Genomic DNA, 16,659 nt, shown 5'->3' on the forward strand with positions numbered 1-16,659 from the left:
GTGTGAAAAACAATTCCACTTTCTGAATAAATAAGGATTCTGCAAACTCTGACATGCATATAGATAATTGTTTATAATAAATACATCGATAACTACTGTTGAGTGCTATACTGCTGAAAAGTATATTTACTGTAGGTGGATTGGTCTGTTTGACATGAAACGGTCAAGTTCAATTCTACAACAGCATATCTGACAATAATCAGGCAGAGCTCATGAATCTGGGTGGTGTCAAATTCAAAATAAATAAGCTCGTGTGAACAAACAAAAAGTTGTGAAACCATTCTAAAAAAAGAATTTAATATAGTTTTATGTACATGTGAACATTACCAAAAAAATCATAATACAAAAAACAGGAAACTTAGTAACTATAATCAAAGACTAAAATAGCATTGCATGGGTCATGGTATCCTTTTTTTTTTAGAATGGCTTCTAGCATTCAAATATAATTCCCTGAAATGGAGTTGTCAACAGCTCAGAGGAAACATATGCCTGAAACAGGGGTGCCCCCAAGCCAAAGGGGCCAGGGGGCTGCAGGTAAAACAAAGATGTCTTTCAATTACATCTATCAAGAAACTGGAAAAATACGTAATTAATAAAACTAAGTACTCTACTAAAATATGTTTAGGATAGTAAATCAAAATGGAGTACACTACCCCATTTAGTCACTTTTGGTGCCTTTAGAGAGAGTGTCAAAGGCCTAGAAAGTACTATAGAGCAGCTTTTAAAAAAGCATCTAAAGCATGCATCTGTGGAGAAACACCTTTCTCCAGATCTGGAGCCGAAAGCTCTAGTAATTGCTGGCATCTACTCGTCCTAGCTCACTATTTCCAAGTGGGAAAAAAATAATAAGCTAGGAAATGTGTAGAAAGCTAAAACTGAAATAGCTTGGTTGGATAAGAGTCCACCCCCCTTTTAATAGCAATTAGCTATTAAATTAGCTCAGGTGTATACACACCAAATTAAATGGCCTCCACCTGTGTTAAATTGTAGTGATTCACATGATTTCAGGATAATTTCAGCAGTTAACTCCTGCAGGTTCACTCTCCTGGGTAGTGCATTTCAATCCAAAGACTCAACCATGAGCACCAAGGAGCTTTGAAGGCACTGATCAGGTTATGTATATAAAACAAATCATCAAAGGCCTTCAATGTCCCATGAACAGGGTAAGGACAATGAATAAAAAGTGGAAGGTGTATGGCACCACCAAGGCCCTATCTAGTTCTGATCTTCCCTCTAAACTGATTAACCAAGCAAGAAGGAGACTGATCAGAGAGGCTAGGGATGGGCAGTGTACTGTGGTGTTTTAATGTTTACCGTGGCTATAGATATCGTTCCTATTGCGCTTTAACCTGATTATCATAATTACAGTATACGTCCTGTATGTGACATGAGTGCTGCATTACTTTAGTAATATAAATTGATTGATAACTGCTTTATATATAGTTTAATACTCGCCGAGCAGTCTCCCTTATTTTGGAAGCTCACTGTTGACTCTGGACAAGCATTACTGAGTGCTTGGCGCTCTCACTTCTTGAATCAACTCCCTTCAACACACCTTCCTGTTAATTATCATCACCGCAAAGTTGTGTTGGAAAGAGTGCTATACAGTTGATCATTAGCAATGTCTGCTCCCAAACGAAGCAATGATAATTCAAATTCTTGGCAAAACGCCTGAAGAAGATCTTTTCCAACTCGCAAAACATTCAATCTACTGCATGGATATATTTTGGAGATGAGAAAAAAGATGGCTAAGTGTTTGAAGATGGATTCCCTTTTTTGCAGACGCTGCAGAACACTGGCTTGTGCTCATGGTGGAAATGCATCCAACTTTTTTACACACCTCAGGGTCCAGCATCACTTTGTAATTTATGCAGACATCTCAAAAGTAACTTACATACAGGTAGGCTATACCCTGCTTTGCTCAATCCGCTATGCACAGATTCATTATAGCAAAAACATTTTAATTTTACAATTGCATTAAGTAATTACAATATCAAACATTAGGAAAACTAAAACTCTTGCCTTGCAAAGATAGATGGTATAGCTGTTTAAAAAAAATGTCAGTTATGTTATGTAATTTTAAAACTTTACAAATTATTCAAATCCACAGTTTGTCAAAAGTCAAAGTTCAAGTTCCTTAACTGTAAACAAACAGACTCCCTCTCTCTTTAAATACATTGTTGGCAACATTAGATTTGTTTAGCTTAATTATTTTTGGTTTAAAAAAAGAGAGAGGATATTAAAAAGGAACCTGCTTGAGACTGGGACAGAAGTTTGCCGTTCAGAATGACAATGACCTGAAGCACACAGCCAAAACTACACTGGAGTGTCTGAGCAACAAAAAGGTAAATGTCTTTGATGGGTGGCTCGAGGGCAGCTGGGATTAGAGGATCCCAGTCATACTTTCTCAGCCTCCCCAAGTGTGGTGGCAGGGGATGTGGTGATGAGCCTACATGCATTAGTACTGGCAATTCCAAAAAATGTAAGAGGAGAATTTGTATTTTATTTTCAGTAATAATTGGCCATTCCAAATTCATAAAATAATATACAAATACAGCCAAATTTAGTTTTGCAAAGTTGTTAGAGACCTATCCCAACAGCCACCAAGTATTCACTCAGGGGGGTGGAGACTTATCCAATTATGATATTTCAGCCTTTTCTCCCCTTAACGGTGTGGAATAAGTGGAAAAGAATAATTTAAATGCATGAAACTTAAAGGCACTTAAATAAAGGCACTGACCCTACAAAATGTGAAAAAAGTTCAAGGGTGTAGGTCACTGAATATGAACAACAACAAGATCCAATCACAGGCCACCCAAGGGAACATACACTGCTATATTTTTCTAAACCACCATCAGTAGTAACACATTCAAGCATTAATGGAACACGTACCAGTATTCTTGTATTTAAATTGCTCCCAATAAAATTGGTTTATAGCTTGTTCTAAGTTTCTATCAAATATTTACTCCTCTCCTCCTCTCACTTAAAAGCATTAGCATCATATTTTGAGTTTCTGTTCAGATGTTCTAAAACAACAAACTAAATACATTCAATAAAACAGTCAAGGCTTTTAAACCTGAAATGTACGTTTGTGTAAACTTTTCCACCAGATAACCTAGAAGCAATGTATAACCAACTGAATGTGGCCTTTTGTCATATTGTACTGGAGAGTCACAGACCCTTTATTGGGAGCATATACATCAGATTTTATCACTAAAATACTTAAAGTACATTCCCACTCTTTCCTGAGCAACATAATCTTAAACTGGTAAAAATATATATATATATTATATAAAATAATGTATAAGTCTTCTAGAGCGATTATTGAAGCACTCAACACATTTTAAGCTTCAGTGTTTGAAGTTATGAATGACCCACCATAATACCATCACAGGGTGGATTTATCCATCACCGCTGCTGCGCCGTCTTGAGCTTAATATCCAAAACCCCACTGAGGGAGGTGAATGTCCTTGCTAATGACAACAGCCTGTACGTCATCAGGCTCAGTGTGCGTTACAAGCCTGATTGTGATACTGGCTTTACAGGAAATCCCTGCAAAGCTCAACCTTTCACTTTCCAAACAGAACTGCTTCATTTAAAATTGGAACCCCGCTCCCCCATAATCCTGCAGAGTTTGAAGGCACAGGCTGGGTGCGAAACACACAAGGCAAAGCCACCACTGACAGTGTAGGGCACACTGAGATTACAAAGTTTGCCATTTCCCAGTATTTCTATTAAACATGCATAACCACAATTCGAAGCCCTCGTCAAGGTTGCGTTTAGTCAAAATAATCCAATTTCTAAAACTACTGACAGATTAGTATGTTTTGGTAAAAATCATAAGAAACTTGTATCGGTAATAAAAATTTCAACTTTTATGGGTTGACGTCACATCAATGGAAACAGTTTTCTTTCCTGTAGCCAAAGCGTTATCTAAATTAAAGTGAATGTAACGAATGAAAGCTTAACAAACTGACGGAACTGCGTAGAAAATATGTGTATAAAGACCCGAGCCAGCACAGAAACAGATGCAAGACGAGAATCAAATCTCCTGCTTTAAGTCCCTAATACACAGCAGCCTGTAACCACATACAAAGCCAATGTGCCAAGCTGTGTGGTGCTTAAACACTGTTGTTCGCTTTCCTTTCCTTCCTTACTCAGGAATCCCCACCTATTTATTTTTTTATAACTAAACACATGGTGGAATATTTCATTTTTTATTCTTCAAACTTGACAAAATACACAAGCTATGCCCCTAGAAGTGTAGGAAACAAAAGAATAAACAGTCTTGCAGTTGCGGATGAATATTATGGAGTCTGACTCGTTAGACGACAGCGCAGGATTCATATTATCCTGGAGCTTTTCCAGATATCCTCCTGGGATATTCCTCCCGGCTTCCTGCCCAACATTCCACAGAGCCTTGCAAAGCTGGCTGATGTTTCTCCCTCGCAAAGCCCAGCACACTTACAGCAGATAATGTGGAGGTCCAGATTCATTTCACAAGAAACACATAGCAGAATGTGCTTGGGTAATTTTGCACCTTAGATGCTGCTCCTGTAGATCATTGTTTGGTACCAAATGAATAAGACCAAGTCAATTCACTGAACTGTCAACGAAACATGGTGGGGAATTGAGGCTAGTCTTTGGGATGCAGTCCTGTCTATTTCAACTCCACTACAGTACAGATCGCACTCGTGTTTCTCTCATTCCAAATACTAACTCCTCTTACTTTAAAACAGTCAAATCTCCATATATTCTCTAAGAAATATTAATCTTTGGGTTCATTTCATCTCAGCACCATACATTTTTTGTGAAAAGCAAATTAATCATAGGCTATACATTTTGTTTAGACGTCTACGAGCATGTGGATATTAGCTTCTCTATACCTAATGGAGACTTCTTTATGTATTGGAAGATTAATATGTAATGCTCAGAAGGAATGTCAATAATGCTAAAGAACAATAAAGTCTACACAATAATGCCTTTGACTGCAGAATAAAGGGGGATAGGTACTAAATGCTGATCCTGTACTTTTAATCTCTGGTTGTGTTATTTCCTTGTCTAGTAAAGTATAAACATAAGGCACAATAGCCTTCGGAGTCTTCTACATGGCACTATGCTAATGCACTTTTTTTAAATACGTGATTGCAGGTTCCAGTTTATCTACATGAAGCATAGATTTGTTTTTTGTTCATGTCAGTAGGTTCCAGAGGCTTTGGAGTAGGACGATAAGGAAGTGCTACTCCAGTAAGAGAGGCTGAGCTTTACCAAAGTGTTTCACATTTTCAAAACAACTTCACATCCAGCTCACTTCATGGCAGACTCACTTAAAGGCCTGAACAACATCAACACCCAGAAAAAGAGCATCTGCCTGTCCTGATGTTAAACAAGGAAAGACTTGTTTGTCACACAAAACAGAGAACTTGAACATGTGTGAAAAACCAGGATGAGTAGAACATACTTCTTTTAAAAAGTATGCATCAGGTTTACCAAACAAAAAGTAGGATTTCGTTTCTGTGAATATGCTATATTGCTTATATATACTATGGATTTGTTGCTAAAAGACTTTCTGAAGCATTCAGTTTTTCAGTGATGAAAGACAAATAAACACAATACTACAAACATAGGATATGGGAAAGCCATACATCCCTGTTTATTTAATAAAGGAAATGTATCCCTTTGTTAATAGAAACAGCGTTTATAGAGGATATTATATAAACATTGGCAATACAAGTCTTCAAGCATTAGACAAGAACTTACTAAGCTAAGCAGCTAAAAAGTTTTACCTCAGGCTACCATCACAGATGCAAATAAGCAGAAACATATCTACATGAAAAAAAGGATCTTGCTTTTCGATAACAACGGTGTTTCAGCACTCCAATGCAACCACACTACTAGCTAGTTCTATCACTTCTTTTTTTTATCTGTAAAATTTGGTAAATGTACTTACCAGAATAGACCCATTTAAATTATTGTCTCTTTTCAAGGGGTCTTAAAAAGGCAGGCAGAGGTGGTTCTTCTATACTGTACAAACATGTGCAGTATAATCATGCATTCAGTGCAGGGACCTCTATAGCAGTTCAAGTCTCACTTCAGTTGTCAATAGTTAAATGTACTGTATAAACAAATGCCTCACTCAGGTACTTAAAAGGGATATTTTTAAATGAGTTAACTACCTCAGCACAGTGGAAATGGGCTGTGAATATAATAACTGCCCGGCAGACCAACAATTTCATACTCCCTGACAAAAAAATGAATAAATTGCATGAGTACATTAAAGACACAGAAGCCTTTATGAGGCCTGGTTGCATGTCTGGACACTGTAACTTTCTTAACATTTCAAGTGCTCTTCTGCTTCTTTGCTGTTAAATTAACATTATCCTGCAGACATTAAGAAAGCGGCTCAGCTCATGGCCTTAATAATATGATAAAGGGGGATCATATACTCTGGGTAGGCCATGCTTTGCACTTCACATTAAACATCAACATCCCTGTGAACTACGTCCATAAACGTAGTTGTTTTTTAAAGGCAGAAGTCGCCTTGGCTGCTTCAGTGATAATTCCTTCATACAATAATAAGGCCAATGTATATTAAAATATTGCAGCCCACGTTTGCTTAAAAAAAAACAGAGGAATAATCATACAAGTGTATAAAATTCCATGCTGGAGGGGCAATTGAAACTTAAAGCAAGATCCTTTTCAGCAAGACAAATCACGTCAGACTAATTGCTTTCTCATTAATCAGTGGGGGCTGGGCTTTGAACTGAAGTTCAAGCCTGAGGCCATACTCCAGGGCTGCAGATGTTCTTCCTTGCTGAACTACCATTTATTAAATCAGACTGACATGTGACAAATGTAAAAAAAAAAAAAAAATGTCCCCGCCCTTCCAGATTCACTAAGTCAGGGATGTGTGAACAACAATCATCAGAGGCCATCACTCTGTCACCTGTAGAGTGTCACGTTAATAGAGGCTTGACCAATTAGCAGATTTTAACCGAATTTACAGAATTCAAATGCAAAGACTGGGAAGCTCTCAGAAACCAGAGTTGGACTGTCTTTCTCTGGAGTCATCCACTGTGCAAAAGAAGAAACCAACACTCCCTAGCAAGCACTACCCTGACACAGCAGAAAGAGACTGCCCTTCAGATAACATGGGACTGCAATTCAAGGTGATGTGTGAGGTGGCGGGGTGGGGGGAGGGTAATAAAATAGTGAAAGTGGGTGAAATGTCTTGGTCATCTTTGGAGTGATTGTTTGAAGTGGTTTCCAGTGAACAGTTTCAAAAGATGTGGGGGTGTCACTTTCAGGTCAGTAGCTCTGCACAGACTGACTTTGACACATTCTAATATGCACGTCAGTTCTATACAGTTAAAATAAGCTGTGATTTGCAGAAAATGTAAATATTATTCCTGCTGATTAATTATTTGGGGGTTAATAAATCTCCAAGTTAATGTTGATCAGTGTGTGTGTAATGTGTCCACTCCAAACAATAAAAACAAGAGCTGCTTGTAAAGTGTATATTAAGGGGGAGGGAGTCAAAATTGATCTATTTCATAACTACCTCACCATTTTGTAGGTATTCAAAGCAAAAAGCAAACCAAACAACACAAAACACTGCTTCTATTAAATTATACTCACTATGCAAAGTAAGTCAGATCCACTTTTCATCTCACTTCCTTTCTTCCTAAAAATATTGCCCTGTTGACATTCAGGTGTCTGATTGTTCTGAAGGTGATGGCAACTAAAGGCACGCAAAAAATTTAATAATACAGGAGAAGCCATCTCAGTTACTTAAGCACGGAGAGATCTCTTACTTGCCTGCAGTGAAGTACCAAATTAAAGTACCAAAGATAAAAATAGTCAAATGTTAAAAATATATGATACAGGGGAATATAAATCTGACAGAGGCAGGACCGTACACTTATACTGTCATTTAGAACACTGCCACCTTCATATCTTCAAACATTGTCCCCCAGAAATGTCCAAATGTGTCTTGCCAAAGAAGGGGCTTATTTACAGCTTCACTGAAGGAAGGGTAAAGAGGTCAAGGACATGATGCCCTTGAGCGCTGAATGAGGCAGTGAAAGGGAGCTCCAGTCTCTGTTCTCCTTATTACTCATGTTCTGTCAAGACTTTGACAGGCGTGTTCATGTGACCATCTTATGAAAGAATGTGAGTCCAGGGCAGCATTTGGTTCCTGCACCATACCAGCAATGGTTATGATGCCTAATGCTTTCATGGTTTAATGGGACAGAGCATCAACTCATTCCCATGGAGTAGCAAATGGCATCAAAGTCTAGATCTTGACTGATCAGCACTATGTTCACTGAAGTACGTAGTGCAGGACTAGAAATGTTTTAGAAATCAATACATTGATTTAGAGCAACTGTAAACTCATCATGTTCAGCATTAATTATTTAACTGCCTGTATAATACATGTGTTGTGGGACTGGAGGAGGTGTCCGTTTGTTCTGGAATTATATACTAAGTACAATAATTTTGGGGAACAATATCATATATAACTTTTATCCAACAATGTGTTCAGCAACACTTTGGCAAAAATCAACTGAAGCATCAACACACAAATAAGATATTCTAAGTATCCCTTCTGGATTATATGGACTTTTTAAATGGTACGTTTCTCCGTTTGGGTGAAACCAATTGTTGATGGAACTATTGAGGAAACTAGACAAGTTTACCAAGCCATGCTAAAGCTATGCTGCCCTCACATCACTCTACTTAAGTCTAATTTGGCCTGGTGACGAATACCAGTGGAAGGCAGACACCTGAGTTACTCACAATGAGTTGTCTCATTGTGTAGGCTTGTTTGAAACCCTTGTTTTTTAGTCCCCCCCTCACCACGTACCTATTGTTCTCCTCAGCTCTTCACAAAGACTGATATGCGGCAGCTTCAACATGTCTTTCCATTTCTTGCTGCGGCCATTCCTCTTCCCTCCTCCACCTGCAAGAAAATATGAAAAGCACGTTGAGAACGGGAGAAGGTCTCAGTCCTGGAGCTGCTTGAAGAAGTCACGCCATGTCCTTGGTTTTAAAAATATTGCAAGCAGACTAGAGCTGTCCTGTTGAGTTATATACAAGAATGTGCACACAGCTCTAAGAAAGCAAGCTATTGAGCCATTGTTTCTTTTCCTGGCATTAAAAAATTAGTCCATAAAAATAAATGTAATACATATGCATGCATTGAAATTCATTTTGTACTTCAAAAAAGGCAGGCAGTACAAAGGCTATTGTATGATTTCACTTTTCCAGGAGGAGTAAAAAAACAGTTGTCTGCTCTCTTGTTTTTCCTTGTAGGGGTTACACAAAGGCAGATTAAATCAAAACCTTCAACACACCTGCCAATTGCAAATTACAAACCCTGGTGTTTTGTTTGCCACAGGCTTCTTCCTTCTACCCAGTGAAAACCAGCCATCAAACAGCAGGGGCTGTAATTCGTGATTGGCAGGTGAGTTCAAGTTTTGATTGAATCCAGATCAGGTAAAGTTGAAAGGAGAAAACAAAATCCTTAATGGAAGGTAAAACTAAACGTGCAGGACAGAGTAGTAAGCAATATCAAAAAAATAAAAGTAAAAACTATCAAAATGTAAAAAACAACATTCTTTTAAAAAACAACTCTTGAATATGAATACGGTCTGACTCTTGAAAATGTAGCTGAGACTGTGCTTTTGAGGACTTTACCAATAAAATTGAGTCATGTATTGTTCAAATATTTCATCCATAAACAGTAAAACCAAAAGTAAAAGAAAACAAAAATGTCATCCTTGATATGCTATAGAAATTAGGTCAGCAATATTCTCCCTGAAACACAGAGTTGCACTCCAACTTTGTGATGTGATTATACTGTCAACATCAATGCAGACAGTACGCAGTTGTCCAAAATATCATAATACATACTGGTGGTCATAACACCCTTCAAAAGAAAAGCAAACAATACAAAGATAGATGCTGTGAAAGACATTGCATTAGGTCAGAAACGCATAAAGGGTATGCAGCAGTAAGGAGACACTAATGTTGAGTATGTTAACATCCTATCAAAGTCTATATCTTAGACGCGAAAGTGCAGACACAGACATGAAAGGAAATCTAAAACTCAAAAGTAAAGTAAACGGTTTAGTGTGTCTGAGCAAAGTCCAGCTCTGAGTAAGTTTGTGAGCACGGAATAGGATCACTCTCATTTCATGAACCGTCTCTAAAATAAGCAGAGAAACTGAAGAGAAAATGCCTGAAAATGAAACTGAATTGAGACCAACATTCACAGCATCAGTTTCAGGGAACCCCGGTGTTGATGATTAAAGGGGATTTTAATTTTTACAAAAGGATCATTGTTCAGTTTCATTAGCTTTTATAACATGTTATTGCCAGACAAAAAAACGAATTCAGTTGGTTTCAACAGTTATATTCGATACTTATGGTTTTGAAACTTGATGGCAAATCTGGTACAGCCCTAGAGTGAAAAGTATTTTGCTGAACCACTGAGCAACTGTCAGTTTTGTGAGTTTAATCACTAAAGTCAAGCCTACAATATACTATAATAATGACTATAATAAATGCTGGGACTACACACTTAATAAATAGCATGTTATTAGGAGTTGTGGCAGGGGGGGAAGAGAGGAGAGGGAATGAATCATCCCTGACAAATAGATCACATCTCGTACCCTGAATTAGAAAACGCCTTTACTTGGATAAAATGGTCAGCTTTACATCATAAGCTTCCTCCTTGCACCTACATTACAGCATAATGCTCTGAGAGGGAAGGAAATAGTCTCGCTGATTAAGATAAAGCTCTCTTTATACATAACAGCATTTGATTTGCGCTCTGGGAGGTGAGGGGATGCAGAGATTCTTGTTAAACAATTCTTACTACAGGAAATAGCAAGGGAGGATTATGCATAGAAGAAAAAAAAAGAAAGATTTACTACCCCGTAGCTCAACATATGCTGACTATGCTGCTTAACACAACATATTGGTTTCCCTGCTCACAGAGCTCATATCATGAGCACTTGGCAAAGGGCAAGAGAAACATTTTTTGGCTCTCTTTTCGGCAAATGTCATTCTGTGAACGAGGCAATGTAAATTAAGCAGCTAATCATCTGAAATGGATAAGCAACATCCGCTCCTTGAACCAGAACAGCAGTGTGCATTCTTGTAGAGATTTTGAAACAGCATGAAGACATATTCAAACTAGGGGCCCAAAAGATTTTCAGATTTAACGCATTTCTGGGAGACCAAACAATATGGCACATGCTCCATAAACTGTTAGCCCTCAAAAACACCAGCTATAATTGAAAAGTTATTGGTCTACTTCATAAACCAACAAGAACCACTAATCGAAAAATAAATATGTTTTTGTTTAGTTTCTATACACAAAAGAATTTGAACATTTACAATATTAAAAAAATCTAATTCACATTAATTTCATTGTTGTATTGTGATGTGTCTCAGCAATTTGCTTTAAAGCACTGATTATGTTATGAAATCTGATAAAAACTTGTTTCTGTATTTCCTAATGATTGCCTAATTAATAATGATTTATAACCTATGCTTGGACTAGGCTATAGCATGTTTGTTAACCAGAGAGCTGTGGAAACTAAGACTCTTCAAAAGCACAGTATCCTACTGCAATAAGCTGTTAATTGTACATTTGTAAGATGTTCAGGGTTTGCTCAGAAATCACATTGGATTTTTCATACAATTGAACATGTGGTTATTGATGCATCTGTCCCAGTGCCCGGAAATGAAGTAGAAATCAAAACGTGCCATTAGTAGAACACAATTCAGCTATTAACGTACATACATCTCAGTCACTTTCTGTACATCATGATTGCTGTGAAAAGTAAAAAGAAATGTACCTACTGAGAAGGACCAGTTTTGTTTTTTCATCCCAGAAGTGTCTTATACTCTGTTAACACAAGCCTAGTCTTAGCTATTATTTGGTAAGCTTTCAATTTTTAAGAAATCCTGTTTATCCCTGCTTTAAATATGGGTTAAGACTAGCCAGAAATCATAAATGCTAAACGGCACACACTAAACACAAGGAAGGACAATAACCTCCAAGCATGAGCTTATTTATGTTGAACTCTTTTTACTGAAGGCAAATATGTAATAACCAAAACTTATTCAGTAAAACCCTAAACTAAAACACGACCCTTTTATCACTGTTCTCTCTGCAAATATGAGTTTGATCGCAAGATGCTTGCTTCAATGACTTGTAAGGTTGGGTGTTGCACCTGCCCTTGACTGCTGTTTTACCTAGATTTCCTCTGAGCTTTATTGTCACCAATAGTTTTTATATTCTTCACAGGAGATAACGGGCCACCTTACTACACCTTGCTGTAAGTACATAATAATAGAAGCAGGATCATATTCAGCTAACTTCAGCAAATTATACAGTATTTAACACCATTAAACATGCATTTACCCAGTCATATACCCTAAAGTAATGCACCCTAGTGCAATACCTAGTACACCGATAGTACAGTATACATGGTATACTTCAGTGCCTGGGGCAAATAATGCTGTACAATGGGAGGGAAAGTACGAAATGTATTACCAATGCAAGTGGTTCATTTAACGATGCTGTCCAACTGGTTATAACTCAACAACACCACCCTTCTAATTAAATGTCTCAACTCCAGGATAACAGAGCGACTGGAGGACAGTGGTTACTACGGTTTACTGCAACCTTACCAGAAATTACAGTGAGAAAGTAGGAAAGCAGGTCACCCAGACTTCAAGCTACATCTCAAGCATAAGTCATACATATATTTGTTGCAACCTGATCATTACATCTTAAATGATCATCCTTGTTTTCTATTACGAAGAATGAATAAAGAGAAAGCAACAAGTCATGGAACAATGGATATCATTTTAACTTTTTTAAAGGAGCAAAACATATTGGTGTACAAACTATTAGTCCAGGACTTGCTAAAAGGACATCATAAGGAAGACAAATGCTGATGAATTTTAGTGTAGAGCTCATTCACAGCTAAAGTTTTCACAACCCGAAATCTGTAAAATTCTCATGGGTCTGCAGACACTTACAAACATTCTGTGAAAGCCAGCCTTAGGACTAGGCCTATACTGTGTTGACACTGAAAGATCTGACCTAAAACAGCTTTGGTCTGACTGCCAGCATGATTCTTATCAAACACTTCTGTGCCACATTTACACTTTCTTACACTTGGAGGAGTTGCCTGAAGTAACGCTCAAGTCAAAAGCCTTTCGCTGCAGTTAGGACAGACCGAACCCGTCGCAGGGCCACTTCCCGAGCTTTTAGGTCGACTTTGGTCTGACTGTAAAGTTTACACTGCCCTGGGTCAGCTCAGAGACGTCCTAAAAGCCTGTGTAGATGCAGTACTACTCTCACACTCATACCTATGCACAAGAAAAACCTTTATAAATGATTCCATATTTCAGGTTCAATAAATGACCAATATGTAAATCATGCACCTAAACACATTACAAGGAAGGAAAAGCTTTGTGTTTTGAGTTTGTCTTGTTTGTTGTTGTTACATAACAAGCTCTGAAGAACATTCACAATAAAATAATGTTACAAGATGTATTTATTTATTTACCTAAGGAATCAATTACACGCTAAACAACTACACACACACACACACACACACACACAAACATATTTGCTGAGACAACTGGGACATGAACAACCCAAACAAATATATCAAATGTTTAATAATAATATACACACAAGGTCAAGCTTGGAGCTATTCAATAATTAAACTTGTTTGAACAGTTTCTTATCTCTAACAGTTCAAATGGAATTCCACATTGTCTTGTATCCCTTTGGGGATTTTCAGTTTTGGGCTGATTGCTAAGCAGCTTTTGAAGATCATATTACACCCTCAACATTGTATCAGATGCTTCTAATGTCTGCCTATCAGGTAGATTTGTCCTTTGCAGGAGATTTAGTCGCATGCATTTTTCCATAAAACACAAGCACTTTCATTAGATATTAATACTGAAGTTACATACAAGTACCTGCTGTTGACAGTGGGCATGCCATTTTTTTCTTTGTTTATATTTGTATATGAGCAGTGCAGGGAAATTGTAAGGAGACATTATGGATTTAGAAGAAAAAGTATACAGTAACCCAACTATAAATTGGGCATTTAACATATAGTCTATATTATAAGAAATCTCTGAAGGTATCTGTTTGGCACAAGCTTTAATGTGTGTCTGAAATTTGAATACACTGACACTGAGAGGGATTTGCTACTCCGTTATATTCTGTCAATGCCCGTATCTCTTTCTCTGTAGGGATTAGATCAATTTCACTAAGAGTTTGCAATATGATTTATTTTATTTATTAGTTTTCTGGAAAGCAGTCATGTCCCACCACCCTTCATAGTTTATTCCGTGAAAACATTTTGAAAAGCGGGAAATCAAATAGCCACAATTATCAAGCAATTACTGTACTCTGTATGTCTGAGTTACTGGAAAATGTATCAATATGCAACCATTTGTGTCTGTTTTAATTGTAATCATTTAATAACCAAAGCGGCACAGTACCCACCCTGAATGCAACACATAAATTCAGTACCATATATGAAGTTGTATCTGGCAGCCACCATCTTGGCTTAATGAAGCACATCAGAACAACCCTCAAATTGTGTACAATAAAAAAGGTAACTTTCAAACCACTCTTTTGTCCATAGCAAATATATTAACCCTGGCAATGTCCAGGACTGGTTAAATGGGCCCATTTCCTGCCTAGGCCAATTTAATCAACCAATTTGTTTAATTGGCCCTGAAAGATTCAGATTGAAGCCATCTGAGATGCAACAATCACTGTAATTGGCTGACATATGGAAGTAACCAAAGGAGCTTTAGAAGGGAAAACAATAAATATAAGGAAACCAAGAAGTTAGAGAGAAAAAAACATGACTGAATTGGATAACATGTATGATTATATATTGAACATAAAATATTACTTTTTTTTTTTACATAACCAATGTGACCCTAGAAACCCTAGATTGAATTTAAAGAACAGAACAGAACAAAACATATTCCTCTTAACTTGTTTTTGTTGTTGTTGTAGTTGTTAGGTTGTTTCAGCAGACTGACGTGCTCATTCTGATTATTGACTATACCTAGTCTCTCAGATCTTCAAACAGCATATGTCCATGTTCTCTTAACTACTGGTAAAATCCAATTATCATACTTCAGTATTTCTGCAAATGCTGACAGCCACAAAACGAGAAATGAAGTGACAGCCCTCCTTTGTTCCAAATTGTTAGCCTGTGTCAATTATGTCATCCTGAAATGAATCCTGTACACCAGCCTTCCTTTCATCTTTGTACTTCTGTTTATAGAGATGTGACAATGTTTAATAAACAGCAGAGTGCTGCAATCAGCATATGCACAATGCTGAAAGCTGCCTGCTCCATTAAAAGGTTCAGATGGGAGATCTTACTATGCATTTCTAACTGAACTGTGTCCCAACTGAAATTACGACATATTGTGCATTTTTTCCAACTTTAACTGTACTTCATTTAGAGTCTCCCGCACTATGTAAACAACTATATTGCACCTCTATTTATTAAGTACCTCTGTTTATTATTTCTGTCACAATCTTTATTGATATACATAATGGACTATTTAAACATAACCCTTAAGAGATGAAAAAGATATCTGCTAAATTAAAGAATAAATATAATTATCTCTTCCAGCATACGAACTATAGCTTATCGGTCCCTGCCATTTCGAAGTTAAAAAAAGATCCCAATGAGTTAAATGTCAAACAAAAGCACTAGTAAAACCTCAAAACCAATCACTATAGAGATCAAAACTTCGAAAGAAATACAACCTGTTTGCCGTCAGTTCCTTCTAAAATATTCTGCCATTTTAAAACCACTTCCTGTAATAACAAACTGAAGAGTTAATAACCTCCACAAAGAAATGGCTGCAATACATCTAGTTTCCAATGTTCCTTACTGTTTAATGTTTCAGTTGGTTCACATGGGCTCTCTAAAACAAATTAAGAATTAATTATGACCCAATTCCACAGAACACACACCAGACATACCGAATCACTTGCAACGAGCCATTCTAGCCCACTTAGCTCACAATATTTCTACTGCCAACTGCAAATGTAGACTTGTAGAGAACACTCTCATAGACTGCGTATGTCAGTATGGGAGGTGTGAATAATCTCACAAACACTGAGACATACTGCTCGTCTTGACACCAACTGTGACGTCTTTTTCAAATCCGCACAAACTCTAGTGTGCATAATCGCTCAGGACTGCAGGGAGTGTTTGAAATCGTCCCTTTGTGTAACTTCACTGCCTCATTACAAGCAGCATTATGGACAGTAATTCAACAAAATAACATGATCCTCCCTCCTCAGGCAGTGGATTGCCCCTGGCAGTCTCTTTCGTGGCTGCCTGTAGCGCTGTGAGGAAGCAGAGAGAGCACAGGCCTCTAGTTCAGGAGCACAAAAATGACACTAGGCGCATTTACACTGCCATTTCTGATCCGGATCCAATGCATCGGAACAATTGATCAGGATCAGTGGTGTTGCGTTTACACTGATATTTGATCAGGATTAATTTTCAGCCGCCACAGGGGTCCTCACATGCGCACTAACACACAAGTCCAAACTTCATTATATGCATATAT

The 16,659-nt window shown here is 37.6% G+C and overlaps 1 protein-coding gene across 2 annotated transcripts in view; it reads right to left on the bottom strand.

The window, feature by feature from the left end:
• grk4 (G protein-coupled receptor kinase 4) overlaps positions 1-16,659 on the bottom strand; it is a 59,864-nt gene that overhangs the window by 29,632 nt on the left and 13,573 nt on the right. For both annotated transcript variants that reach the window (XM_066720114.1, XM_066720115.1), the window contains exon 2: positions 8,867-8,962. In XM_066720114.1, coding sequence (XP_066576211.1) covers positions 8,867-8,962 — 96 coding nt within the window. The remainder of the gene's footprint in view (positions 1-8,866; positions 8,963-16,659) is intronic.

The sequence above is a fragment of the Amia ocellicauda genome, chromosome 13, assembly GCF_036373705.1.
Source record: "Amia ocellicauda isolate fAmiCal2 chromosome 13, fAmiCal2.hap1, whole genome shotgun sequence".
NCBI lineage: Eukaryota > Metazoa > Chordata > Actinopteri > Amiiformes > Amiidae > Amia > Amia ocellicauda.